The 27169-nt window shown below is 36.5% G+C and overlaps 4 protein-coding genes and 1 non-coding gene across 5 annotated transcripts; 2 read left to right on the top strand and 3 right to left on the bottom strand.

Moving 5' to 3' along the window:
- Positions 1 to 800: 800 nt before the first annotated feature.
- On the bottom strand, positions 801 to 8477 carry LOC145212187 (nuclear exosome regulator NRDE2-like). Its single transcript, XM_080080226.1, has 14 exons — positions 8103 to 8477; positions 7910 to 8029; positions 5634 to 5808; positions 5360 to 5495; positions 4907 to 5018; positions 4307 to 4423; positions 3948 to 4045; positions 3125 to 3585; positions 2782 to 2833; positions 2625 to 2729; positions 1896 to 2561; positions 1609 to 1753; positions 1378 to 1535; positions 801 to 1279 (listed from the first exon to the last, which is right to left on the bottom strand). The coding sequence occupies exons 1-14, from the start codon at positions 8146 to 8148 to the stop codon at positions 875 to 877; spliced, it is 2796 nt and encodes a 931-aa protein (XP_079936352.1). The 5' UTR covers positions 8149 to 8477; the 3' UTR covers positions 801 to 874.
- Positions 7331 to 7404, top strand: Trnas-gga (transfer RNA serine (anticodon GGA)). The gene has a single exon. It is a non-coding gene; the product is annotated as a tRNA-Ser (tRNA).
- A 520-nt stretch (positions 8478 to 8997) lies between the features above and the next one.
- On the top strand, positions 8998 to 15713 carry LOC145212190 (cytoplasmic phosphatidylinositol transfer protein 1-like). The gene is made up of 11 exons (XM_080080230.1): positions 8998 to 9133; positions 9225 to 9373; positions 9594 to 9679; positions 9971 to 9978; positions 10049 to 10135; positions 10275 to 10376; positions 11244 to 11303; positions 11383 to 11486; positions 12520 to 12575; positions 13552 to 13632; positions 14874 to 15713. Exons 1-11 carry the CDS (start codon positions 9086 to 9088, stop codon positions 14936 to 14938), a joined length of 846 nt encoding a protein of 281 aa, XP_079936356.1. The 5' UTR covers positions 8998 to 9085; the 3' UTR covers positions 14939 to 15713.
- Positions 15714 to 15998: 285 nt separating this feature from the next.
- LOC145212189 (uncharacterized) lies at positions 15999 to 19057 on the bottom strand. The gene is made up of 4 exons (XM_080080228.1): positions 18728 to 19057; positions 18611 to 18671; positions 17490 to 17620; positions 15999 to 16505 (listed from the first exon to the last, which is right to left on the bottom strand). Exons 1-4 carry the CDS (start codon positions 18928 to 18930, stop codon positions 16325 to 16327), a joined length of 576 nt encoding a protein of 191 aa, XP_079936354.1. The 5' UTR covers positions 18931 to 19057; the 3' UTR covers positions 15999 to 16324.
- Positions 19058 to 21028: 1971 nt separating this feature from the next.
- On the bottom strand, positions 21029 to 26520 carry LOC145214566 (uncharacterized). The gene is made up of 10 exons (XM_080083120.1): positions 26134 to 26520; positions 24515 to 25798; positions 24092 to 24153; positions 23472 to 24020; positions 23104 to 23212; positions 22579 to 22692; positions 22277 to 22411; positions 22015 to 22089; positions 21564 to 21695; positions 21029 to 21506 (listed from the first exon to the last, which is right to left on the bottom strand). Exons 2-10 carry the CDS (start codon positions 24570 to 24572, stop codon positions 21469 to 21471), a joined length of 1272 nt encoding a protein of 423 aa, XP_079939246.1. The 5' UTR covers positions 24573 to 25798; positions 26134 to 26520; the 3' UTR covers positions 21029 to 21468.
- Between the last annotated feature and the right edge of the window lie 649 nt (positions 26521 to 27169).

The raw sequence follows: 27169 nt of genomic DNA, 5'->3' as shown, positions 1-27169 counted from the left end.
CTAAAAATGAGGTTGTTTTGGTTTTTAGATCTCTAAACAGTTTTTTGTCAGTGGTGAATTCACTTTTCAAAACTTAAGCAGTTTTTTTGCTGGTTACACAAACATAGTAGTTGAGATTGTGATTTAATGAAGTTACCTTAAACGTTTATGGCTCAGTTTGATCTTTCCTTCCTGGTAGTTTATAGTCGAGGGCAGCTTACATTTTAAATCTTATCTGCTTGATTACTTTCATAAGTGGTTTCCATACTGTGTCTTGCAAGGCCTTGAATACAGTGGTGGGATTCAGTCGGTTCGCACCGGTTTTATAGAACCATCTCACGAAATTTTATGAGATCAGCGAACCGGTTAGCATTACTGGTCAATGGATATATGACTTTTTGTATCAGAACCGGCTGAAAAACATGACTTGTGTGATAGAACCGGCTGACAAAAAATTTGAATCCCACCACTGCTTGAATACCATTTTGAGATCAAAACAGTGATTAATTGTACTAAAACATAAATAAATGCCAGACATTCAGCTTTAAATGAATTTTGCTATGTCACTTTTGTGTGAAAAACTGTACTAAATTTCCTGCACATATATTACCCCTTTGTAATCAACTTGGATATATAACATATTTCTTTACTGTCTTTTTTATAGTTTTTTTAAATGGAAAAACAAGAGCGTGCTGTTTCAGATGTGTCAGACATGAAAAAGTTTGAACAACAAAAGTTACATCTAAACATAACAGATACAGCAATTCAAAATGGTAAAACCACATCTTTGCTTTTGCAATTTAATATGGCCACTAATACTCTTTTAAATCATGGATTTGTCCAAGAGTTTTATTTTCAGAATCAGAAATAAAACTTTATCAAAAAAAGCATCATACTACATTGTCAGTAACAACCTAACTTCTTCAATAGGTGTGCGAACTCTTAACCCTTTATCTTTTGTAAATTTTATTATCTCATCAATGTTTTGTTTGGACGATCGAATCCGATCACAGGCAATTGCTTTTGACCATGAACAATTAGATGTAGCTCTGATCAGAATATCATCAGGATTGTTTGTGCATGCAGCATATAATCTCCACAAGAAAACATCAGATTGATGGACTGTAACAGCTCTTTCCAGCAGATTTAGTATTCTTGGAGTGGTGGTTGGTTGATTGGTTCCCGATGAGTGGCCGCTTCTTAAAATCTCAAAATACACTGCATAGATGCTTTTTAGTGGCGTTTCCAAAGTGCCAAACAATCGTCTTGCAACACTTGCAACAGAAGCTCCTATTTCCACCTACAATAGCAATTGCACAAAGTTGAGCACAATGAATTATACATAAATCGGTTCTAAATCCATAGTTAAATTTGTACTTTATTTTATAGTTACCGCACCTTGCACAATTGTGTGGCAAACAATGGATTTTCAGGAAAATCATCCAATGCAGATAAAACTGCATTTCTATAGTGATTTTGGTGTTTATAATCCCGATCAACCAGCCTTGTAATTAAATTGTGAACTTGAAGCAAATCAATTGCAGCTTGCTTGCTTCCTGGAGTAAAAGATGGAACTTTGTTTACCAAAAAATGATTTTTGTAGCAATCTAGTGACTGGCTGTTTGGTACCTGTGCTGTGCTGTTTGCGCAAAATAACTATGTAAGGTTGCAATGCTTGTGGAACAAACAAGTTTGATGTAAGTTTTAGGTACATTCCATAGCAACACACAGCATCAGCAAACTGACTTGCTTTAAGTGTAGGGGAATTATCCACCTAAAATTGTAAATACAATTTAATCAAACAGAAATAAAACATGAAACATTCCATCAGAGTGCAACAACACAACCTTAGGTCAAAATCAATAAAGGTGTATGCGATTTTATCCAGACTGGGGTAAATAATAATTGATCAATACCTCCTTGTACAAACAAGATAGCTCTTCACAGATTCGTTCTAGATTCCGTGTTGCCCTCAGTACCACAGCACTGGTGACACCTTTTTTTGATTGCAAATAATCAGCAAAAGCCTGGTTATCCCCCAGTGCACCTAGTGCCAAGCGTAAAGCATCAGAATGTTTTTCGTGGGATAGTTTTGTGTAGCTTCCACACAATGCAAGTGCGTCTCTCTGTGACTTGCACATACAAAGAGCATTGAAGTAAACTTTTTTGCAGTCTTCGTGCTTTCCAGCGATTGCCTCAATGTTGGCAAACTTGATCCACAGTTCAAAGTTCATGGGATCACTTTGTAAAAGATTCCTGGCTATTTTCTTTGCTTCCTTGTGTGAATGTTTCAATTGTTGTTTATAGTTTTTGTTTTTGCTCAGCCCAATCAGGCGAGCATGGAGGTAGTCGAGGTACAAGCAACTCACTGGAGTTGTCACTTCTTTTGGACAGCTTATGCGAAGCTGGTCAAACGCCTTACATAAGAAAGTGTGGTGAGGCTCTCTTGGTAATAAGCCACAAGGGCAAGTTAATGGGTCACATGATAATCTGAGATAGGAAATATCTCCTGGCAGAGACTGAGAAGAAATTGAGTGTGAAATGTGACACAGCTGGCTTATGCATTTGAAACTGTCACCATTCTGTAAAACAGGTGTAAAACAGAAAAGAGTTTTTTTTATACATATAAAATACATCATACTGACCTCAATTTTAATCCCCAGAAATGAAACAAGTAGTCTTAAAATTTTGATTCTTGATGATATTTCTTTGACAAAGAAAATAAATCCTTGTATATCGTCAAAGGACACCTACACAGTAAGGCATTGGCAAAACAAATAACACCTTGCAATGCATACATACCTTTCTTGCTGGATCTTCACATTCCTCATTTGTTCGTAATGGCAAAAGATCTCTGTCAATGCAAAACATTCATTGCAAGTAATCTTGTATGGAGCAAGTATTTTGAAAGGCATATATCAAGTTTAAACAAACCATTGTCTTTAAACAATTAGTACAACTTTAATGATGGTAAGTTAATTGATTTCATAGTGGGCAGTGTTTTTCAAAAACTGTGCTGTGGCACATTAGTATGTCTAAAGATTTTCGAAGTAAAATTAAGATTCACTCTCCAAAAATTGTCTCAGCTCAACCTATTTAAACATTAGAAAGTCACAAAGTGTAAATATTTGTTCGACGAATGAACCTTAGTGTCCTTTTTTCCTCCATAGTCAGCCAATTTTCTTCTAAACCTTTGTCAAAATCCACATCCAAATCATCATCACTGACTTCCATTTTCTCTGGCTCTTCAACCTTTACCCAACCACCTTTTTTGTGTTTAAGTGACCAGGGCTCCCATCCAGATGACTTGTCTTCACCCAGAAGAGGCTCACCACTTTCATAAAACCCCTTTACATCTGATACAGATGAACAATTCTTGGTTCTAACATTGACTTCTACCATCACAATAAGTAGAGTAACACATGTTTCAATATGGCCACATTCAGAAAGAAAATGCACCAATTGGGCAAATATTTCCATCATGTCATTCTCAACATCAGGACAGGGCTCTTTAGGTTGAAATGAGCCCTCATGAATGGCAGAACAAGTTTGAATGCAACGTTCAAAAACTTTCAATGTTTTGGATATGTTATGGGATGCTTGTTTCTGCAAAAAAATATTGCCCGACATGTTTAGAGCCAACCAACAAATGCACCACATTCTAGTCCACTTTTCCACATAATTTAGACACAAAAGAAATCACATTTGTTTGCGAAAACAACTTGGAAAACATGCACAGTAGAGAACAGACATAGTAGTTTAAACCTCCCAGGTGAAATACAGTTGTCAAATATTTATGCTTGGAATAACATGCCATGGTGCTCAACTATGACAATGGCTATATTGTCTTTCATAATGCAAAATATAAAAATTCACCCTCCAAGACCTTGGTCAACACATACCACAACACAAAATGTGCTGTTACACTTCCATTTTGAATTAGTTATTAAGCAACATGCAGTACAGACCTTTGAATGTAAAATATAAGCTTCCCAAGCCTTTCTGTTGCCTGGGTGTTGAAAAACAAGATCCTTCCATTCTCGTTCAGAATCCTCACTTACACTCTCTACAAATGATTTAGTTGAGTTTATTTTGCTTGGTAAAGACAACATAATTGCACCATAACAAGCCGGAATTAGCTGCAAGTGCAAACAAGTGGAGGGCATAGTTGGTGGATAATATTAAAGTGTTCTACAGCTGCATCATAATGCAAAATATGCCACAATGATTGTGCCAACCCAGTTATAATAACAATTTAGTTGATGTTCCAGAAAACCCAAATTATAACTAACAAATCAATCATTTAAAAAACAGTGCAATAACTTACCAAATTGTTGAAGTCTCTCAAGCTTCAGATCAACATTGCGTGGGTTACTGCTAATGGCTTTATCCAGCACCGCAATTTTTTTCTCTGTGGTAACACGAACATTCTTTCCACCAATTTCTGGAAAATATTAAAAATCTTTAACATAGTCGATTGAGTTTTAGGTTTTTGTTTTTATTAATTGCCATGTTTTCAGGGGTGAAATACCCAAAAAACTTTCTACATTGATGCATGCTGAATCCACTGCCTGCAATAAGGATTGTGTTGTATAGAGTGCCATGATCCTTATAAGAATATCTCAAATGAGTCATGAAAAGTTACATATGTTTTAAAATATTGACGGTAGGGCAAAAGGTTCTTCATGTGTTACAGATATTTTTTGATTTTTATGATCATTTAATCAGAAATTAATACACTGTATGTGCTGTTTAAAGAACAGACTAAGTAGACCTCCAGTATAAGAACTTAATAGACATTTTTTTTGTTAGTACAATGTTAGCCAGCTTGATATTTAGGGCAATAAAGTTATTGTTATTTGCACGAGGAATGTTTTCTTCTTATGTGTAAGCTATTAACACAAAGTAGCAACACAAAAATTCATACTATCTTGCAAGTTAACCAGTTGCATCCAGACCGAGATGTTATTTGGTTCTTCTCTGGTCAAAATATTTAATCTTTCTATTTCACTCTTCATATCGCTTATGTCCACCAGCTCCTAAAATTTTGAGGCAAGTTAAATAGTGCAAAAATTTTTTTTTTCTTTTTGGGATTTTTGTCACTGTGATCTTCAGATTTCGATTGGTAACTGCAGTTTGACAAAATCTAATGCAATATTTATTTCCACCACTATCTGTGTTACACGATATCGCATCATAATAGCTTTTTGGAAAATGTGAAAAAAGTATCTAAACATTTAAGTAAGCCTGTGATAACAAGTACGCTATGCTATAAAATTCATAAATTTTAATCTGATGAAATTTTGATGTTACATTTTACTGTCAAATTTTTGGTAAAAAGATTTTACCTGAAGATATTGATATTTAAACATATTTTTACCTCATCAGTATCCTGCAAAAATTTAGAATGAAAGTATCTGTCAGGAACTACTTTTTTTCTTTTTCTTTTGTTTTCCTTGAAAGTCATTGTATAATATGGTGACAGGCCACAACACACAGTAGATCCACGATAAAATCTTTAAAAAAATTAGTTTGCACCAGCAAATCAGACATACGGTTTCACATGCAGTGAAATAGTACAAAACAATTTAATACAAACTAAGACAATTTCTTGTATTTAATACATTAGTAAACTTTCAAACCCACAGACTAACTTAGGAATAAACACTTTGTATGGTTTCTTGAAATATAAGTTGTTTTTGTCACAACTCGTATCTATCACCAAGTTTTCATCATTAATTTTGTGGACTTCCGTTGCTTCAGATAGACTTTCATCCTCATCATTTGAATCAGCACCAGAAGAGCTTTCATCACTAATTAAATGCTTCTCTAAAAACAGAATTGAAAGTCTGTATGAATTCATATCAAAGAGCTATATCACTGATTCAGTACATTCAGAAGAGAAAAACAAATAAACATTTTTGTTGACAAAAAATTCAAATACACATGTAACAATGAACATAAATTCATAACTGGGATCAGCCCTGAAGCGTCTATGCAGACCAGCGATCACGGCACACTCATATAAAAAAAAAAAAAAAATATTTTTTTTTATATATGAGTGTGCCGTGATCGCTGGTCTGCATAGACCAGGGGTGGGCAAACTACGGCCCGCGGGCCGCATGCGGCCCGGCAAAGGAGTTCATGCGGCCCGCCAAATGTTGGGAAATTTTAAAGAGAAAGTTACCGAGCAACGCTGAATAGTATTATAACCACAGGTGTAGTTTTGAAAAATACCGGGGGTGTTTACGTGAATTGGTCTGCTGTTTCTGCCACGTTATCATGCAAATATTCACTTGAAACAATTTCTTCGTTCGATAAAAGTAAAAGCCATTCACGTTTTCAAATACTGTTGACGCCAAAACTTTGGTCACTTTGGATCAAGTTTAGTTCGTTGCAGTACATTGCAAACGGACATTAAACACGGGTTTAGAATCATTAACACAGACCACGACACTTAAGATGGATACTAAAAGCGGCTCGCTTTGTTTAATGTTGGCGCAAGGAATTTATTAACAAAAAAACGTGGTGCAGCCTATGATGCAACAAATGCTATGTTTACAACAAATGCTTTATTTTTTATTTAATTGTAGCGTTTCAGCCAATGTTTGTGCAAACAAAGTGACAACAAACATATTTGCACATAGCTGAAAATATACTATGTTAATATTTTGAGCTAAATCAGGGGTACACAACCTGCGGCCGTACGGCCACATGCGGCCGCGTAGATGAGTTTGTGCGGCCGTGACCATGTATGTTAAAATACATGTACTGGCTGCCGTGACGTAACTAAAACTATTTTGCCAAATATTTTGATTTTCAAACTGCTAAAAACAGATTTCGTGAGACTGAAAAAAAGATTACCATCCTAAGAACCTTATGCGCCGGGCTTTTTATCCGCTTATTGTCTGCAAACAATGCGAATAAACAGGCACCGCAATCGTCACAATACCGATTATGATGTCATAAACAGTTAGCTCCGTTCAGTTAAACTTATGAACCAAGTCAGAAATTATTAATATGAGCATTTTAAGCAACTTTGAATGGTATATACATGATATAAACCTAATTCTTTACACCAGTTATTAAAAAAAACAAGCAAGCAATTGGGGGGCTGTTGGTGAAATACAATGCGGCCCCATAAGATTAAGAACTTTTGAATGCGGCCCTTGCGCTGAAAAGTTTGCCCACCCCTGGCATAGACGCTTTAGGGCTGATCCCAGTTATGAATTTATGTTCATCTTAACTGATACTGGTCAATCTGGCGATCCCCTACTACGAAGCTGACATGTGCAGCATACGAGGCAGGCAACGGTGCTTGTGATTCGACTTTCGGCGGATTCTCCACTGAGCCTGTGTAGCTCAGTTGGTAGAGCGCGAGTCCCGGAAAGACTCCTGTCGTGGGTTCGAATCCCACCGCAGGCTAGATTTTTCTAGCCTACGCCTTGCCATATGGTGGTGAATGCTTGGTGACCGGCTGATTCGGTATAGCGCCTTCAATGGCCCTGGCGTACTGTGATTTACACATGTAACAATTCGTTTATTTTTTAGGGTGTTTTTTTGTATTGAACCAAACCGTATAATTTTAGCAGTGTTGCAAGGTTTTAGCTCACAAACACTGTAGACCAAGAAATTGCAACTCAAAACTTTTTCACCAAAGGTACTTTAAACCTTCTTTGAACTACTCACTATAAAATTCTTGGCTACAGTGATAGCAGTTGGTAAGAAATATGAAAGTTCGATTCAGGTCAATTCCAGATTTTGAACAAAAAGCTACTACTAGTGTAACTTAAGGTCAGGTTATGCACCCTTTCATTTTATTTTTTTATATATTTTTAGAACTTAGGGCCAGTTTAGTGCTTTGTGTTGCTAATTGTTGGACTACGATTAGGGTTTTGAATAACATTTACCAATGGCTGCTTTCACAAACCTTGTATGAGAACAGGTTCCAATTTGTCCAATACAGCACCAAGCTCTTGTTGTTTGCTTCTGATCAAAGATGCAGCCTTTTCTTCAAAGCTCTTATTTTCAAGCCAGCTATGTGCGTTGTCTTTTAGAAAAAAAGACATAAACATGAAAAAAACTTTAATGTATTTCACAAAAATAGTGCATACATTACAAACCTTTGCTGGAATTTTTACCCGCAGAAGTAGTTGCTGATGGAAACATGATGCTTCGAGCCTAAATCCACCAAACAACTTGATGAAAAACACTACGGATGTCGTAATTGTGCCAGCCAGTGAAACACAAATCACAAAACGAAATCAAAAATTCACACGGGACGGGCAGTCAAACTGGGATTTTTTGTGTGGGTAAAGTCCCTAAAGTTTATTCGTAAATGCATAGAATCGAATGTTGTTGTTTTTTACAAATCAGATATTTCTTTGTCATGATTCTTTGCTCAATGACTTTTTTATTGCATAGTTTACTTAAACTGCATAGTTTATGAAGGGTTTGTGTTAATCATTGAAACACACATTTAGTAAACTTTTAGGAAGCCTACGATTTCCATGTTTACACATTTATATTTACAAATCGATCAACGATTGTCTTTAGTTGGTTGCACTGCTGGCTGCTGCGCAATTGCAGGCGTAATGAAGAAATAAAAAAATGATGGTTGCAAATGTTAACTTTTGTACAAATGCACTTTTCTTTCCTGCAGATGGAGTTTTGGAGTCGTTGTTTTCAAAATAACCTTTCTAATTGAGTTTCGTTAGCTGTACAATTTAAGGTATTCATTGTAGTCATTCATGCGAACGTGCGCTTAAAATTGTGAGTGAATCGTTTTGTTCTGTTGTTTAAAATGGAACATAGGATCTCGTAATTGTGTCTGTGTGTTATCTGTGAACATTGAACACTAGACAATCAACACCTCTAACAGAAAGTACAATGTTCAAAATATAGGAGGGCATCTGTTTACATAGCACTTACCACGATTTATACTGCCAGATGGCATTTTGTCTGCAGCTTTGTAATATAATTTTTAAACTTCGTTTATTGTTTAATACCTAAAAAAATTGTACAATTGTATGTCACAGCTTTTCCCAACATTTTAAATTTGTATGAGCTAAAATAATGTGATAAAATCATTTGTCAAAAGACTAAAATGCTGCTGAAGGAATATAGGATTTGTATGCCCATGACAGTTGAAGAGGTTGGTATCTGTCATTTCTGATTAATCTATAAGTTTTGTTCTTCAAATAGTTTTACCCACACTTGTAACACAATTAAATATTTTATGGCAGTATCAACGTGGTCAGCTTTACATGATCAATCGACACAGCAATGAACAAAGTGAGGTTGGAGAGGGTGTTGAAGTTATAATAAATGAACCATGTTATGATGAGCAACATGGTAGTGGACAATTAACAGAAAAAAGAATTCATTTAAACAAGTATGTATTATACTTAACTAATGGAAATATATTCCTGTAAGTTTAGTGCATCAAATTCATTAAAAGTATGTAACATGCAAAAGTGTACCATATAATGCAATGAAGTATAGACATGGTTGTTGATTAGTGCAAAAATATGTATGATATTATTAAAATTGATAATGCAAGGTACTAAATTTCTTCAAATTCAAGTAAACACAACAACATTGTTGTTTTGCAGTCGATTGCCCAGTTGGGCCAAATCCTTTTTTCCAAGCATTTACATCACTGAAAGGGCTTGGAACTTTTATCCCTATACTATAACAGGTTAGTTAATTAAAAGATGTTTGGCATTCTAGATAATACCCATTTAAAGTTTTTATTACTTGCTCTTATTGCTCTCCCATGACTCCTTTGAGGCCATCATTTATCATTATATTCCCAAAGGATGCATGTGCCAATAAAGTAGCCTCATCTAAGTACATGAACCACCTATTCAGCAGGGACTAGATTATATTGTGCAAAGCCAGTATAGCCCTATAGCCTGTTTACCTTGTTCTAAAACCTCTAAAATAATATTTTTGTTTTGTTTTATGTTGCGGTTTTGGAATCAATCAGAATACACAGTAAGTTGAATTGCTACTCTTTTGGGTATTAGTAAAATAGCAAGCAGAAAACAACTGTTTTGGTATCTAGTGTCCATGGCTTCCTCGGTTACATATCCATGTTGAAACAAGATATGAAGACAACAAAGGAACAAATGGTGATTTTACTCATGCCAAAGTAGGTGAAGTGAATAAAGATCATTGACCTTTGTACCATTTGAAAAAGTAGCACAAATGTAGCTGAGTTCTTGACACACGTTTTCATATCTGTTACATGGAAAATCCATGCATTGAAAAAATCAATATTTTACTTTCAGGTACGAGATCAGCTGTCCGATGCTGATTTTTCCCAGAGGGAAGTTATTTATCTTGATTTAGCCTATGATAAAGTTCCTGACAAGCATTATAAAGCTGATGAGGTGGGTAGCTTTTTAGATTAAATTTTGTTTTCTTCTCTGTTGAATGCCAAGTTATAACCATGTTTGGTTCTGACAGGATAAGCTTCAACAATGCACTTGAAAAAAACTAATTGCTTCGGCAAAAAAAAAACGTTTCAGATTTCTACAGATTTTTACACCAGTCAAAAGGCATTGGTGATTGGCAAAGTTTGTTTTGAACTCGCTGGCAACCATAAAAAAATGTTCAGTCTAGGTGCTTGTTAACTTTGTCACATGTAAAAATCAAGCTATGATTACAAAAGTGCTGATGTGTTTGAAGTAGTTCCTTGCATCATGTTTGTGTATATTTCCTAGCAGTCATTTCGCGCTAACCCATGACCTGTACAAAACAGTCAAGAAGTAACATAAACAGTAATATTGTGAATTGTTCAGTGATTGCCTTTATTGTTTTTCAACCATTAGTATTTACAAATATATATTACATCTCATTACTACTACTCTACTGCTACCTATTTGGCTTATATGCAAGAGACAAGTGTTTATGCTTGCAAAAACAGTAGTAGTCCCAAAGACCAAGAAATTGCCCAAATGAATATAAGGGAACAACTACATTAGTCAGTTGTTTCAGGCAATTTCAACGTAAAGTCTGTGACCTTTCTTCCCATCCATAATACATTGTTTGCCCATTGTCTGAATACATGGCATTGTAGGTTCGTAAACATAATGTGTTGTAAACGAGTAATAAAATTTGGTGACTGGTCGAGAGAGCTTTTGTTAAACTCCAGTGAGCAAATAAAAACATAAAATAAAAAAGCATAAAAAACAATGATGAAGCCAAGTTGTAAAAAATTCTAAAAATCATTCAAGTAGCATTTTTAATGTTTCAAGGACTGCACCAAGTTTCATTCGAAGAAAACAAACAGGGGCCCTTTGCAGAGAAACTGGCAGGTAAGAACTAACACTAATTTGACATGAGCTACAATGTCTCGCACATCACTGTCAACAAGGGCGCTTCACTGTGTTACAGGAAACTCACTCACCAATCATGTGTTCCTACAAGCTTGTAGCAGTGAAGTTCGAAGTGTGGGGAATGCAAAGCAAAGTCGAATCCTATGTTCACAGAGTCGTCAGGTGAATGCATCATTGACTTTTGTTTCATGGCGTTGTGTTTCCCCAACGTAGATCCATTACGTATATGAACCGCCAATCGATACCATGTAGTATATGTGCTTTTTTACTTTTGATTCCCGTTGAAGTAATCGCATTTGGTTCGAGGTACGCATACGCAGACGAAAATTGCGTACACGATATGACGCAATGCTATGTCACATAAAAAATAAATCAAGGTTACCAGTAAGGTCAGGTAAATCGGTTCTCTACAAAACCTTTTCAAACACAGAAATTCATGACAAATGAGTTAGTTACAGCATACACCAGTGGTTCCCAACCTTTTTTGTTACATCCCTCCCTTTGCCTATTTTCGAACTATTCATTCCTCCCCATAAGACGAAAAACAAATTTAACAAATTATAATAGACATCCCTCATGTATACACAGAAATATTCGGCAACATTTTCAACGTAATTTTTTTACAGTTTTACAAAATTCCTCCCCTGAACTCATAAAATTCCTCCCCGGTTGGAAACCACTGGCATACACAAATATTTTAAGAGTGTTAACCATAAACCACATTTTTTCGTTTAAGTATGGTTTGAAGCGTGTCGTCGAACTTTAAACGTTTTTGAAAACGGTTTTCAATAAAGTGTTCGAGTTTTTTAGCGACTGTAGCTGTATGTTAGCTATACAAAACAGCGCAAGGAAACTTTTTCGTATGACATAAATATGAGTTTAAATTTAAAGTAGTCTTGAGTTATAAAAACGTTTGATTTTTTGCTCCACGACTAAACAATCAATTCATTGAACAGATTGGTAGCTATTGTATAAAAAGTACAGACACAATTAAGCTCAAGCTGGTATTTGGGTTGAGTCTATGGTAATTCGCCAGAGAGAACACTGAACGTTCAATAGCCCTTTTCGAAACTATGCATCGCTATTGTCTTTTGTAGTTTCCAACGAATATAAGTGGAGGCAAGCAATCCTTTGTATTAAACCGATTTTGTAATGTTGCGTAGCTACACACTTATATTGTCCTGTATCATTTCAGGGATGTCCTATTGCTGGCTCATCGGCAAGCCTTTGCGTGGATTGACGTCTGGTACGGTAAGTGAACCAAGATAACACATGTTTAGTTCTCTGTTTGCGATTACGGTTAGTCCAGTGGTTCGAAACTTTCTGTTGTGTGGAGTTTAAGTAGAAGACGTCTAACGTTAATACAACATGATATGGACGTTTTCTCACTGCTATTTACGCCATTCTACTATATTCTAACATTTTGAGCGATGGATGTATTTTAAATTTTGTCATGATTATATTTATGGGGGCATTAACAGCCAACTGTTGTTATTTTAGAGGAAATTTCTTTCAGTAGTTAGCTACCGTTACGACATACACAATTACTTCCCGTTATTGGCTTCAACACTATAACCCAACAACATAAGACAGGCAAATACGTCCTCATACAACTTGTTTACCATACAGCTTAACGCTTTTGAGAAACAAAGCTGTTGACGCATGTGGGACAAGTTGTATGCGTAAACAAAAAATGGTGGCAAGTAGCAGTAACACAGTTTATTTCAGTCACTGTTAAATTAGAATGCTGAAAAGGTATATATTAATTCACACGCTCCCTCAATTGGTTGCTAGGTGATTTTCATCAGGCTAATCATTAAGTTGCTACACAAATACGGTGGTTATTTGTACTATATAATCGCACATCAAAGAATGACCAATGTAGTGACATTATCGAACAAAAACGCATTGAAGCATCGGTTTTTTTTGTCTAACTGGTTTAAACGAAGGATTTTGTTTTGGTTGAGAGGCAACTAGGGGTTTAGGCACAAATTGGTATTCAAAGGAGCGCGTAAATCCAGGCCTTGTGGTGATTTTTCTGTTTCTCCTGCCGCAACGTATATGTACTCACCGCACATCAAGGAGATTGTATACGGTCACGTCAGGAAGATTGTACACAGTTCTTATTGATGGTCGTTTCGAAACGCTTCTAATCCTTCGGCCGTGGTCGATTTTACGCCATTTATTACATGCATTCTTGTTATCGATGTTTTTCGTTTTGTGTCAGACATGAGCTTTGACAGCATTCGCGAGTACGAAAACGAGATTCAAGCTGAAACCAACGATAAAGTACGGTCCAACCATAATTGTAAGTATGGATAGGCTTGCTAAACCATGTACAACTACGAGGTTTGTACGGCAAGAATTTTGTCTCTGTGACTTTTGTTACTGAAAGGCAACAAACTACCGGAAACTGACGTAATTTAATGCATAGAGAATGCCCAGTAACAATAGCATAGTCCGACAACACAAGGTATATAGATTATTCACAACCAAGTAGTCTTTGAAAGAACCATGAAAAACGTTTTATTTTAATGTATTGAATGATTGTACTCCCCTTGACAACAGCCAAAATTCAACGAGCACCAGTTTCGATGTTTTCAACTTTCTTGTTGGAAATTTACACGCGCTTCATTTAAAAACAGTTCTGGTCAGGCGTTTATGGCATGTTCGTTGACAACAGCGAATAAGTTGTATAGATCAACAACTATTTGCAGCCATACATCCCCATGGGGACACAAGACCATAAATAACGTTTGTTTTCTTATCGGAGTAATATCACGTTCACTTTTAATATAAAGTAGTGCCTGTCAATACGTTTGCAGTGACGTAGTTCCGATTTTCATCGAATGCCCTCTCAGCGCATTGTCGCGTTTTCTGCGTATACAGGTTATAACAAGGCTGCCTGTGATGTGCTAAAACCGCTGTGGCTGTAATAAGTACACGACAATTTTTTTGCCCAAAAACATTCATTTTTTTGCGGTTTTCGTTATGTTGGTCTTAATCGGGTTAAAAACGCTTCTGTGAGTAAAAAAATCTCACTGAAATCCAATTGTAACGCAGAAGCTCGTGTAACAATGGAGTATACAACATGTTCAAATTTTGCAGAAAACCATTTTTGCAGCAGTTAAGGTCGCCGGTGGCGTTTTTTCTGTCACACCTGAGGTCACAGAAAAAAGGCCACATCCGAGGTCACGCGTAAGACATCAAATTTAATGCCCGCTTTGGCTGATTGAGAATAATTCGTCTTAACATATCGACCCATTGCTCTGATAAGATCCTGTTTCTAACGACTAAATTATAAAACGGATTTGCTTTTATGGTAAAGGGCCCTAGAATCTGGTTAAATGGGCTTCGTGTAAAATCTCGATTGTTTGCAAAAAGCTTTAGATCTAACGTCAGCCATTTTTAACTTGGGGATGGGGCCATATTTGGAGTCGTTATCAACTAGAAAGGGCCGGCTCTGGAAGATTACAAGGCGATTTTTATCATCGCTTAGTTTTACAGTACGGAAAGAATAAATATTTTATGTTACTGTGTTTGAACCAGATGCTGCTCCATCCCAATCTTCCTCTCAAGCGAAAACACCAATTGACAGTGCAAAGATTACTTAATCATATGCAGTTTTGAGTTTTATTTGAGCCGCTTGTTGTGAAGTACTTAATGGGCCGGAATCCGCTTTCGCCTGGCACATTCATGCATCCTATTTAGCAATTCGCGAACCTGCTATCATCAACACATTGCCTTGCCACTGAATTTCTCTATGCCATTCTCAATGCAGCGAAATCCCGAATTCGGTGTCAATCCTGTCCGAAAGTTTGTTTCATCGTGGTGCGTTCGGCGTTTACTGCATAGGATTTTTTGCCCATACGTGCACCTGACGGTCAGTATATTCATTAAAACGTACTGCGTTTGTGTTGCTTTCATTTTGCGTTTTGTTTTAACATTTGTGAGCTACTTATAAAGCGCTTTGTGTTGTGTGACAAAATTTAGAATTTACCTGGTGCAATGTCGGGCGAAGCATCTTTATTTTTTAACTTTTTTAACATGTATACTTTGTTCAGTCAAAACAGTAGGGTTAATCAAAATTCCAAACTCATATCTTGTGTATTCTCATTCACTCTTTTGCACAGAGATTTTAGGCCAATTACTCACGGGGAAAATCTGGGCATTGCAATTGTTTTGTAAATTTATAATAGGCTTCTCGAATTGCCCTCAAGTTCGAATGTCATGTCGTGATGAAGGGTCATTCAGGACTATACGCGTATCACATACAAATCCATGCATACCACCTGTATATGTTTACGTTTGTTTGCTTTTTTAATTGTTTGCATTTCTATCATTGGCATTGTGCAATACATCAGTGTTGTGTTTTGCAACAGAATGAAATGAATTGTGGGTTACCCCACACTCGGGAATGTGAAAGACCCAAGTTTAGGGAGAAAAAATAATATTTGCTTGGCTGGTAGTAGCAAGTTGTCCCGGATGGAGTTTAAAACTGCGCTTTGGCGATACCAAGTGATCACACTGATCCGCTATGTTACATGGCATGAGTTTAGTATTTTTATTTCCAGTGCTATATCATGGCCTGATATAGAACATGACACGTTGAAATGCATTGTGTGTCACCAAATCGCATCCTTCACCGTTTTTACACTTTTTGTGGAGAAAATGTAACCAGTAAAACATGTATTTCAATTCTTATCAGCACACCTTCTGACATTTTTAAGGACAATCAGCAACAACCTTAGCTCCTAGGCTTTAAAAAACTGCACATGCATCATTACAAACAATGGGCACAAGATATGCAATACTACATCTAATACGAGACAAAAAGGTAAAATATTGACTATTTACCTGAAGTCTGTATTTAATGTTGTCTGTCTGCTATTAAGTTGTAAACAATAAGCAAAACACAGAACAAACACTCTTTTCTTAATGACCGATGTCATAAAGACTAGTTTTTGCAAAGTAACACTAAACAGTTTTCAACACAACTACTATCGTCTCCTGTTCTTAGAAAAGAGTTTATGATTAAGATTTTTTTGCTGTTGACTGTTAATTCTGCGAATTCTTCCATGAAACAAATGGTTCGATTTGAAGTTCATTGCATCCTCAGATGTTTTTGTACAGAATTTTGTTTTCATAATTGGTACAAACTTGATTTGTTCATCTTCACTGCTGCAAAATGGAAATAAATTGTAGTTTAGTACTGGCATTAGCGTAAGTTGGGAGTTGGGAAATAAACAAAATGGTAACAAAAGGCACCAATTTAGTCCATAACTAGTGCATTTGAATACAAGATATTTTGTCACAATTTACAACAACTAGCAAGAAAATATGGATTTTCTTTAGCTATCCACTACTGTATATGACACATTCTGACTCAAAATTGCTGTCAATCAGTTTCTAATAACATCACATACATTACATCAGGGGTTCCCAACCGGTGGTACACGTACCACTAGTGGTACGCGAAGGTTTTTTAAGTGGTACGCGGGTAGCTTTCGTTTTTTTTTTTACAAAAATTTGGATTCACAACTTTCTATTTTGTTTATCTGGTTTTGTTTACAAAAAAATTTCCCCAAGCCTCTTCTTATTGTTACGTAACTATTTCTGTTGTTTCGTATCATTACGATCTACAAACTACAGGTCATGTCAATTGCCAACAAGAAGCACAGTTGCTTTGAAAAGCCGTACAACGCTGTGGGACAGTGGGCGTTGATTACGGCAAATGATTGCTCAGCCAATTGGTGGACAGTAAACGAAAGCAAAAATATCACTAAATTTGTTTTAGTGTTATTTTAGTAGGCCAATATTATTATTCTTAATAAAATATGATTCGATTAAATAAGTTGTTCTGCAAGAAGTGGTACGCGTGGCAGTACAAAGCATCGAAGTGGTACGAGATCGAAAAAAGGTTGGGAACCCCTGCATTACATAGATTACATAAATTCAAACTTTGTTCAAAATATTGTTGATTCACCTACAATAGCATTTGATGATGCCATTACCAATTTATCGAAACTTGTATGACATTTTAAAAAGTTTTGGAAGATGTCACAAAGTTCCCCAACACCCCCCATTTGCTGAACTTAGAACAAAGCTTGTTATAGCTCCCATTATCAACAATTAATTTAAGACAAAAATTTGAATTATTTTTACCTATAATCATCTTCGTCACCACTTGATTCCTTTGTGTCATTATTCGAGTCAATTATATCTTTTTTCTTTCTCTTTTGTTCCAAAATCTTTTCTGCTTTTTGTAAAACCTCCAATGGCAGTGTTTTTCTTTTCTGTAATAATGTACATGCGCTTACATTATTTAAGTTGCCTATCTCTATTAATTTTGTGAGTTTCTTTGTTTCTTGAAAATATGTACAGAAGACTAAAGCACAAACATAACAATTCAAGTTAATTGCATGTTCAATTTACTCAACTTTCTAATGGATCATTCGGAATCAGTATACTCAACACAGGTTATGCAAGATTTACATGAAACCTTAACTCTTGGTCAGATTGCTACAAAATAACTGTAAGAGTTGTAACAAATGTGCATTTACCCCACATCTATAGTGCAAAAGCAACCGAAAAACAACCCACAATGAAATTATGTAGTGTGTTTAGGCATCTTTCGGTCAATAGCATTGCATAATATATCATGTTACCCAGCGCCTAAATCATCCCAATGTCATCAATGCAATATAAAGATCCCACAATGCTAAAAAACGAACACCAAAATCAGTCCTTTGATACAAAAAACCTTTTAACTCCAGGGCCCAGAAGTATTTCTTAAACTTTTTGGTCTTGAACAGTTATGATCTTAGGTTTTGACCAACCCTGGTCTAGTCTGCAGAGTATGGCAAAAATCGTCCATGTAAATTTTTTAGGTTACCTGCAGACATTGCACCAAAGGCATTTAATTGTCATGCCTTGACCTCTATTACTTGTTTTGCGCCTGCTGAAATTGGTCTCGCACATGGACTTAAGGGTCATGCACACATGCATGCTGGACGTGTTAGTCCTGCACAGCCGAGAACTTATCGGGAACTGCCATGTTGTGCAGATTGGGTCTAGCCAAGTTTATGAGTATCGCAGCAATACCATGCTATTATTGCAAAGCTTGTTAGATTCACAACGAGTTTTTTACAACTTAAAGAGGACCTGATTTAGTTCATATTTTTAATTCTGGCTTATTGTGGTTTACAACACCAAAAGTTTGGCTGATGGTTCTTCACTGTATGTGTAACACTTTTATACCAGCACACACAGCAGCATGAACCTACTTTTTGTTCTATGTTCCTTATTTCACGTTGTACATTTAGTCTCTTCTTTGTTTCTTTGTCGCTGGAATGATAAGAACATTAAGAAACGTTTTGTAATTTTTTATCTAACAAACTCACCACTTTAATGAAGCCTTTATTTCATCAATAGCACTGAATGCAGAATCTTTACTTTGTGTAAATGTGACACTTTCAGGACCCTCATCATCACTGTATTCATCTGACATTGTAAGACTTTTATTCACTGACACACAGGTCTTCAAATTTAATAAACGTTTGGTTAGATGGCTAGTTGGCTTATGGCTAATTGGCTTCTTTGCCATGGTGACTTTGCGGCAACTGTTTTGTGCCTACCGCTTTTTCGAGGTGACTTACAACTTCATTTATTGGTTTAAAATAAAAAACACTCCATTCCACAAACGGAAGATGCCTTTTATTTCTATTTCATCTATTTATTTACTGCTGTTGGTATTTTCACGCTTGAGTGCACACCTGTCGCACGTGGTTACATGGCTGGAATAATTAAGTTATCTATGGTTAAACGGTACTTTTTCTGGTCATTTACTGCTCATGTTTGTTTATGGTTGCTGTGTTTAATGGTTAAATTTCTATTCATAAAGCAATGCCGTTTGTAAATGTGGTTGAAAAGTATTTGGCGCGAAAAACTGAAAGCAATATTATACAAGCCATGTGGAAATAAAGACCTTACGCTTTTAATGAAGTGCGTACCCGATACAAAGGAACCTTTGAAGATGTAACAAATTGAATCAAGATAGTACGCTCAATTTATGAAACGTTTATCATTTCAAACCCGAACCGAACCGGAGCAGCTAAATACGATTTCCTAAAAACCTGAAACGGAGTTGAAACCCATATTTTGTTTGGCGTTGGACCCGAACTGGAACTGAACCAGTAAAAATGCAGTCTGTATTATATTTTGTGACTTTTTTCAAAACAGCGCACTGAGGAATAAGCAAGAGGCGAGATAATTAACACTTATGGGACGAGTTAAAAATAACAGTGCACAGTCAATATCATTTTGGAGTTTCGTAAGGCCAGGTAGATGATGGGTCGAATTTAAATTAAACAAATAAAGATTTGAACCGGTTTAAAAAACACAAACCGGTTCGGACTGGATAATTTGCCTGAACCGGAACAAAACTCAAACCCAAAAATATACGTTTTTGAAAACCTAAACCGAACCCGAAGCTCTTAAAACAAAACATAGCGAACCCGAGCCGAACCTGATACCACATGACAAACGCTTCGACTCCCTGTTTAAAGCGGTATATTTTGAAAAAAATGCTGACGGTTAGGGATTTTTGGGTTGGGGTAAAGGCATTATCATGAAAAAATCAATAACACTTCCTTTAAAACATTTATTTCTAGGGATGTTCAAAGTAGAATTACTGGGTATTCTAGAATAATTGTTTCGAATCTAGAATATCGAATCCAATTCTCATATTATTTTTGGCTGTGCAATCATTAATCTTGACAGCAACGAAAGTAGACCAGTTTGATACATTATAAAACCTATTTTTATTTAAAATGTAAAAAAAGAACCCACATAAAACAAAGGGAAAAAACTTTGCACAACTTCCTTAACAAAATGCCTAAAAATCCACAAAGTCAGAAGAATTAGCATTAGGACGTCGAAACGTCGGAATAAAATTACATTTGCCAGAAGAGCTCTTTAAACTTGATACTATGCCTGGCAGCAATAGCTTACATATGAATTAGCATTAGGTTAAAAATTATTTATAACAATTCTATTTAGTGATTTTTATTGCCTTCAGTAAGAGTAACTATGTTGTAAGCATTCTATGGTAACTTGGTTTGGTGGTAGAGGACTGACATAGACTCCCAGTGTACAAATATATAAGGTTTATCAACCTAAAACAACTGCAAAAACAGGCACCCTAGCAAACAAAGTTGGGCCATTGGGTGGGTAATTATTTCAATTCGCAATAAACTACCTGCGATTTTGCAATACAAAACATGAACTTTGCAGCGTTAACTCACTACATTTTTATGTTTGTATGGGGTTAAAAATGACCCAAATTAGATATGCCTCCAATGCACCACCGTCGTTATGGCGACTCGTGACTTGGCGTTATGGCGTTGTAGAGCGCTGATTAGACGGCGACGAGTCACTTGCCGTCTTTTACAATCGGTACAATGACCGGGTGTTGACGAAAAAACGTAACGCATGTGTTTACATTTTTACCAACGGCGCGAGCACACTGTTATATCGGTTCCAATTACCCGATATAAACGGCAAAAAAGGATTCGATATTCTACTTTAAATATCCCTATAGTTCTGTAAATTTGTAGAAGACTTACTTTCAACCAAACCCCCCTTTTTATAATTACACTTTTTGCGCTACCTATTTTAGCTAAATGTGCGTCTTTCGTTAGCTCTACCATTTGATTGTTGTATTTCAGTATGTTATCGGTGGATGGCGCTTCAGAGCACACGTGCACAAATATGCTTAAAAGTTGAAACCACAATCAAGTGCAAAGAGTTGACAGTAAAATATCACAGTTACAGCAAAACTCAAAATTAAACAACATTAACAAAGAAAAGTGTTCCGCATGAACTTGTTTGCAGCTATTTATTCAAAACAATTAGACAAGTCAATGATGACATTCCGGTGATTAGCCAATTTTTATCACTTCATATTCCTTTTGGAAGGGAATCAAAACATGTTATTTTGATCTGGTCGTTGTAATACAAACAGTTGCAAGAATAGCCCTGTCATTTTTCTCCTGAAAGACCTTTTAAATCCAGAAATCGACCCTACAGCAGTGCTGTGGTATTCATCTGGTGGACGAGTAAGCAATGCAAAAAGTAAATTACATCACGTTGGAGAACTTCCATCTGTTGCCAAAAGGAATTCTAAAGCAAAATGCTTGATTAAGTACTGCGAAATGTGGACAAACAAAGTTATTTTACCGTCGTCGATAACCAAAACTGATCGTCGGTTTTTCTGTTTATTTCTCAGCTTTTTGAAAGCGACTGCCATAACAAAAAACACAATAACTCCCAACACGGGAACTGCTATCATCCACCATTCTAACTTCGACTCTGTAAAAACCACACAGATTAATCAACGCCTTTGAAAACCACAAATTTGTACACTGTTATATCGAAGTTAGCCCAACGTGTTACTTGACAGACAATTTCCGAAAATCTGTATGCAAAACATTCACATAATTTGTATGTTTGTAGCTTCTTGCGTGCGTGTGCAACATTGTAAAATCATTAGGGAACGACTAAATCATCAAATAATTTTAATTTCATATAATGAAGGTCATATTTTTTCTTTTTCTTCTATTTAATATAAAAATGTCGGAAAACGCTAAATTTTGCTTGGCACTATATTGCATATCGTGTATAAAAATACCTCGGGCCGACGGGGGCTCTGCAGTTGGTTCTGCGCAGCAAACTTCAATAGTCGCAGTTGCTGTCGCTCTATTGCCTGCAGGGTAGAACATATAATGATCACAGTATAAACGTACAAGTAAAAAAGAGTATTTTGGATTAAGCGCAAGCAAAGAAAAAAGCAAGAAAAAGTCGATTGCTGTACAAAAAAATCTTAAACACAGCGAGGCTTTCAAGAAAGAATGGTAGTCGAATAAATTATGCATGTGCAATTTGTTACTTACCGGTGGACCACCCTGCTCTGTCTTTTACAACGACACTAAATGTAAAGGACATTGCTGGTACGAGATCGGGTTGAAACAAATAAACGCTGCCGGCAGGTTCCACCAATATCAAATTGTTCATCATATTACCAGTATCTAAAATAAGAAGAAAAAAGTCTTTCATAATAAGTAAATATTTGGTATTGGCACACTTTCGCCTCGCGAGTATTCGGCAATCACTTTCATTTTTGATTGAAAACGTATATAGCGGTATGTAAGATTGCAGTAATACTACAACACTATCAGTTTAAATAAAAAACCACCTTGTCTGGACCCGTTAGGCCACCAGTTTCTTTGCGTTCCTCGAATCCCTCGGAAACTCAGTTTTGCGTTGAGTCCAATATCCCTATCAGTTGCTGTGATTTGCATTATTGTTTCTAAACAAAAGAACAGTATACAAGCTTAATTTGTGACAAAGTGAATGTGCTTATTGTAGAACTCAATGCTTTAACCACTGTGTCGCAAAACAGTAGTGTGCTGTTACATTATATTTGGTGTGCCGCGGAAAATTAATGTCTAGTTTTTCAAAAAAATTACGAAAATAGTCACGATGCGGTTAGGTACTACAAGTTGTATTATCAAGTATTTTGTAATCTTGGCAGTTCGTATTATTTTTGACACCATCGTTAATATATTACCGACATTTTACCAGTTGCTTGTTGAATGGGATAAAAACAATTAGCAATAAAAGCCAATATTTACAGCATTCAAATCAAACGCTAAAGAAATAACCACTGGGTGCGAGAAACATTTTTGTCTTGTCTATACATAAGTATCATATAACTAACGTGATCCAACATCTGCTTGTATTGTGGCTTTTAGCGAGGATTTGTTGAACACCGGTGTGTTGTCGTTTATATCCTCAACATTCACAGCAACCAATATGTTTGGTTCGCTCTACACATAATATTTGTCATTAAGTGATGCAATAAAGAGCAGAAATATGAAATTTTAGTCTGGTAAAATGCTCACAAATTTGATTACTTGGTAAAATGCACACATTTATACGTTGAACCAAATTCAACTTTACCGAACTTGTGCATATTACCCATTTTTTTGAAATAAAGTGAAGCTGCTTATGTGTGCTGAAATATTAACAAAACCTAAAAATCATAATTAAGGAACTTCATTCTTCGCCATATCCATAAAAATTTACCTGTGTATTCTGGCTATTCATGCATTTTATGGTGACTAAGAAGTTGTTGTAAGTTTCCCGGTCCAAATCGCGCAGTTGCAAAAGCTCGGCGAAACGCTGGGGAATATGAGGTATTCTTGTCGTAGAGACATCGTGTGTTGACGCTCCAGTAGCACTATTGGTCGATGAGAAATCGTGCGCAGACGCCGAGGAGGCTGTAATTTCAGCAGCTGTGCTGGTGGGCTGGGTACTGGCCTCTGTGCTGCTGGTTAACCTCGCAATTCTACTTCCAGTCGTCGAAGCGGATGTGTTTGCGGTGTGAGACCAAGCGAATGTTGTTTCCTCTGTAATATTTTGCGCAGGCGACGTTAATTCATCTCGTGTTGGCTGGCTTGTCGCTGCAGGCAAGCCCGCGTCGCGTTTTTTGAGTACCACTTTGTCCAAACGTAGTGTTTTACTCGTTTCAACTCCAAAATATCGTTTCTTGATTGTCAGCACCGAACGATTGGTTAACGATGTTGTTAAATTACTCACAAAACAATGAGTTGTGTGCTCGGAGGTGATAGGTACCTGTGCAAAATCAGTCCTCATTTAGTTTTTTTTATACGTGCGCTATAAGTGCCAAATGCAATATTTGTTACCTTTGAAATTGTCTTTGGGTAGGAAAACAGACCTTCTGGCACACTGACATTTCTATCCACATCTACACATAAAAAAAAAACGTTTGTTTAAGATCATTGAAACAACTGGCAAAGTGTTTGATATGTTTCAATGGGCAATAACCCCTAAATGGAAATTACAGTCTTAAGCCAAAAACTTTATCTTAAACGGACGCAATATCCGTGACAGCACAATCAATTTCATCTCTAGCACGATGGAGAATTGCATCGCGATAAATTTACTAGGTTTACGCTATGATATCACATGATCACATATATGTGATATATACATCATGTATACATCATGATCAACTTTTTTTTGAATAAAGTGAGCACAACTATCAAAATCATTTTCAATCAAGCAAACATAAAATATAATTAAAATTTAAAAAATGTTATTTATACCTGATGAAAGTACATGTACGATGCCTGAAAATAAGATGACTAAAGATGTGCACAGCATAATAAGTTACGTTGCTTCCTTTTTCCTTGTAGCTATACTACCGTATAAAACAGTTTGCGAGCTGTGATCTCGCTAATGGCCACACAGCTTTGAATCAATATCGACCTGCGTAAAAGGAAAATGGGATTTGACTGTTGCCGCTATTCAAAAATTGACACGTAATTAGCACGATAAAAATGAAGTAAGATTTATTGCGGACTGCAGTTAAAATTTTCCACTTTTGAGCCATGCAAGTTTGGTATGTTTACCTGGCGCATTCAGTTAATGAAGTCTCAACTAACAAACTAATTGTATGCTGTTTAAAACGTTGTCTGACACTAGTTCAAAATTCTACCGCCAAAATTCCAGGCACGTAACGCGAGAACGTAAAATGACCTCACAACTTTGATTGACGGACAACTTGGCAAGCGACCGACTGACCAACCTGAACTACGAAAGCAAGTTAATCGGCAGTGAATGACGTCAAATCAAATTGTTACCAGCGCCTGTGGGTCCCGAGTGGCTTGCGCGGCTCGTATTACTGTGGCTTTGTTACCGTATCTCTGATATTGTGTACACATATTACTCGCACAGTAGGCGCCTAATCGTTTATTATGGCAACCTGAATCAAATCTGTACTGTTTGTAAAACCTGTCGTTTCTTAGCAAGGTCAATTTGTGGTCAAACTATACTGCCAAGTAGCATATGCGATACATATTCTACACAGCATGGACTAAACTAAAGTTTGTTTAATGTTTTAAATTCCATGTCAAGACTGCTAAAAACTGCCTAGCTATACACCGAATATAATGTGTAATTCTTGGCATCCTTTGTTGGGCATTTTTGATCAACCGGTTTATTATGACTTTTCTATCCACTTCTGCAACATGTTGAAGCCTGAGTGGCAAATTACTTCAGCTATACCATCAATGTATTTCATAAGTTTTTTGACCAGGGCGTCGAAAAACGTTCTTATTCGCGGTATTTTCCTCAGCCCGTCGTATCACGCGCACTCATCGAAACCCACTTTGTATTTACTTGGTGACGTAGAAAAAACCTACGTAAGACTTTCCGGGCCGATAGGAAGAAGCTGCATGCGACTATCACTACTGAATCACGTCCACAAACCAATCAAAACCAGCATCAGACTTTACTGACGATTCAATTCGATCAAATCACGACTTAAAAACATTTGAAACCTAAAAATAACTTCTCATGGCTACTTGTGACTTGCAACATGCATTAGCCTAGTGGTTCCCAACCAGGGCCCATGGCCCCCCAGGGGGGCCACGGGCATAGATTCACAAGAAACAGCCACTAAAAGTCATTTTCACTTTAACTTTTTTTCCCGAATTTAATCGACTATATCACATACTAATTGTTTATAGTGAGGTTTATCACGCTCATTTACCCTATTAGACCTGTTTAAGTCCAAAATTAATACCGCATTCCAACATGAGATTGCTATCTACATTTTAAGGGGGCCACAGGTCCAACATGGTAACTTGAAGGGGGCCACGAGGCCAAAAAGTTACTTTAAGGGGGCCATGGTCCACGAAAGGTTGGGAACCACTGCATTAGCCAATTGGTTGAAAAAGAAAAAAATATGGATTTTACCAAAGGTTTATTTTGGTGTTGAAAGTTTATTATGAACTGAAGATATCCAAAGTTTAAAAAACGAAATCATAGGTACAGTTGTCTCAACGTTGTTTCAAATTTCATGCAATGCTTTTCGTGCAAGCAAAATGTACCTTCCAAATCGTTTACGCACTCATTATACTACATCTATCCAACATAAACTGAGTTTTTCCCCACTACATCAATTCAATTCTCATTACCGTACTGATCTTCGATTATCGCACTGCTAGTATAGACACCGCGGGCAAGTGAACTGGCGAAACACTGAAACACCGACAAAATCAATATTACAGCAAAAGCAAACGTGAGGTTCATTGAAAAGTCGATATGGGCCAATTGGATTTTAAAGTTCAACGTGTCCAGACACAGTATACAGGTTATTGGAATTTTCGATCAGCGTTTTGTTTTCCTCACTGCGGGGGTCGTTGTCATATTCTAAACAATAAAAAATGTTTTATTCAGACCTCGCTTGTGGAGGTTTCACTTCACAAAACAATATTCAGACTGTGATCACAGCTGAGTCACATTAAGTGTATGTATAGTTTTTTAGGTTTACTATAAGATAAGGTATAGTGGCAAAGATAGGCCTATTTGATTGAGAAAAAACTACAAACTTTTCAAAAGTAGGAAAAATGTGACTTTCACGTAAGGAATGCACTTAAATTTATTTAGCCGCTGGGGAATTTTTTATTTTTTTGAAAATGTCACCACGTGATGATTATCACAGAACGGTATTATCACGTTATGTTCCTAAAGTGCTTGTATCAACAATAATTGATTTGATACATTGCTTATCGTACCTGTATCGCTTCCAACAGTTTGAATGTTTGAAGACTTTTTCGGTGAAATTTCAGCAGTTGTTGGATCTGTGCAAGTTTAAAGTAAAAAAAAACGTCTAAGCAGTTTTTGCATTGCGATACACCATGAAAGGTTAAAGATTAAGTTGGTAAAGTAATCAAACAAAATAAATAAAAGATGGC

The sequence above is a fragment of the Phallusia mammillata genome, chromosome 2, assembly GCF_965637545.1.
Source record: "Phallusia mammillata chromosome 2, kaPhaMamm4.hap1.1, whole genome shotgun sequence".
Lineage (NCBI taxonomy): Eukaryota > Metazoa > Chordata > Ascidiacea > Phlebobranchia > Ascidiidae > Phallusia > Phallusia mammillata.
Note: the sequence above shows the minus strand (reverse complement) of the source record. Positions and strands in the feature narration are given on the sequence as shown.

Coding starts and splice junctions, on each gene's coding strand:
- LOC145212187 (XM_080080226.1), bottom strand. CDS start 8,148: ATGTTTCCATCAGCAACTACTTCTGCGGGTAAAAATTCCAGCAAAG. Junction 5,496..5,633: donor TACAAAGTGTTTATTCCTAA/GTTAGTCTGTGG, acceptor ATTTTTTTAAAG/ATTTTATCGTGGATCTACTG. Junction 4,046..4,306: donor TGAGAGACTTCAACAATTTG/GTAAGTTATTGC, acceptor AATCATTTGTAG/AGAGTGTAAGTGAGGATTCT.
- LOC145214566 (XM_080083120.1), bottom strand. CDS start 24,572: ATGCTGTGCACATCTTTAGTCATCTTATTTTCAGGCATCGTACATGTA. Junction 24,154..24,514: donor CGTACATGTACTTTCATCAG/GTATAAATAACA, acceptor TTTTATGTGTAG/ATGTGGATAGAAATGTCAGT. Junction 21,696..22,014: donor AGAGCCCCCGTCGGCCCGAG/GTATTTTTATAC, acceptor TGGTTTTTACAG/AGTCGAAGTTAGAATGGTGG.
- LOC145212190 (XM_080080230.1), top strand. CDS start 9,086: ATGCTGCTGAAGGAATATAGGATTTGTATGCCCATGACAGTTGAAGAG. Junction 11,487..12,519: donor TATGTTCACAGAGTCGTCAG/GTGAATGCATCA, acceptor GTATCATTTCAG/GGATGTCCTATTGCTGGCTC. Junction 13,633..14,873: donor AGTACGGTCCAACCATAATT/GTAAGTATGGAT, acceptor TGTTTGAACCAG/ATGCTGCTCCATCCCAATCT.
- LOC145212189 (XM_080080228.1), bottom strand. CDS start 18,930: ATGGCAAAGAAGCCAATTAGCCATAAGCCAACTAGCCATCTAACCAAA. Junction 18,672..18,727: donor ATAAAGGCTTCATTAAAGTG/GTGAGTTTGTTA, acceptor TTATCATTCCAG/CGACAAAGAAACAAAGAAGA. Junction 16,506..17,489: donor GGTGACGAAGATGATTATAG/GTAAAAATAATT, acceptor TCCATTTTGCAG/CAGTGAAGATGAACAAATCA.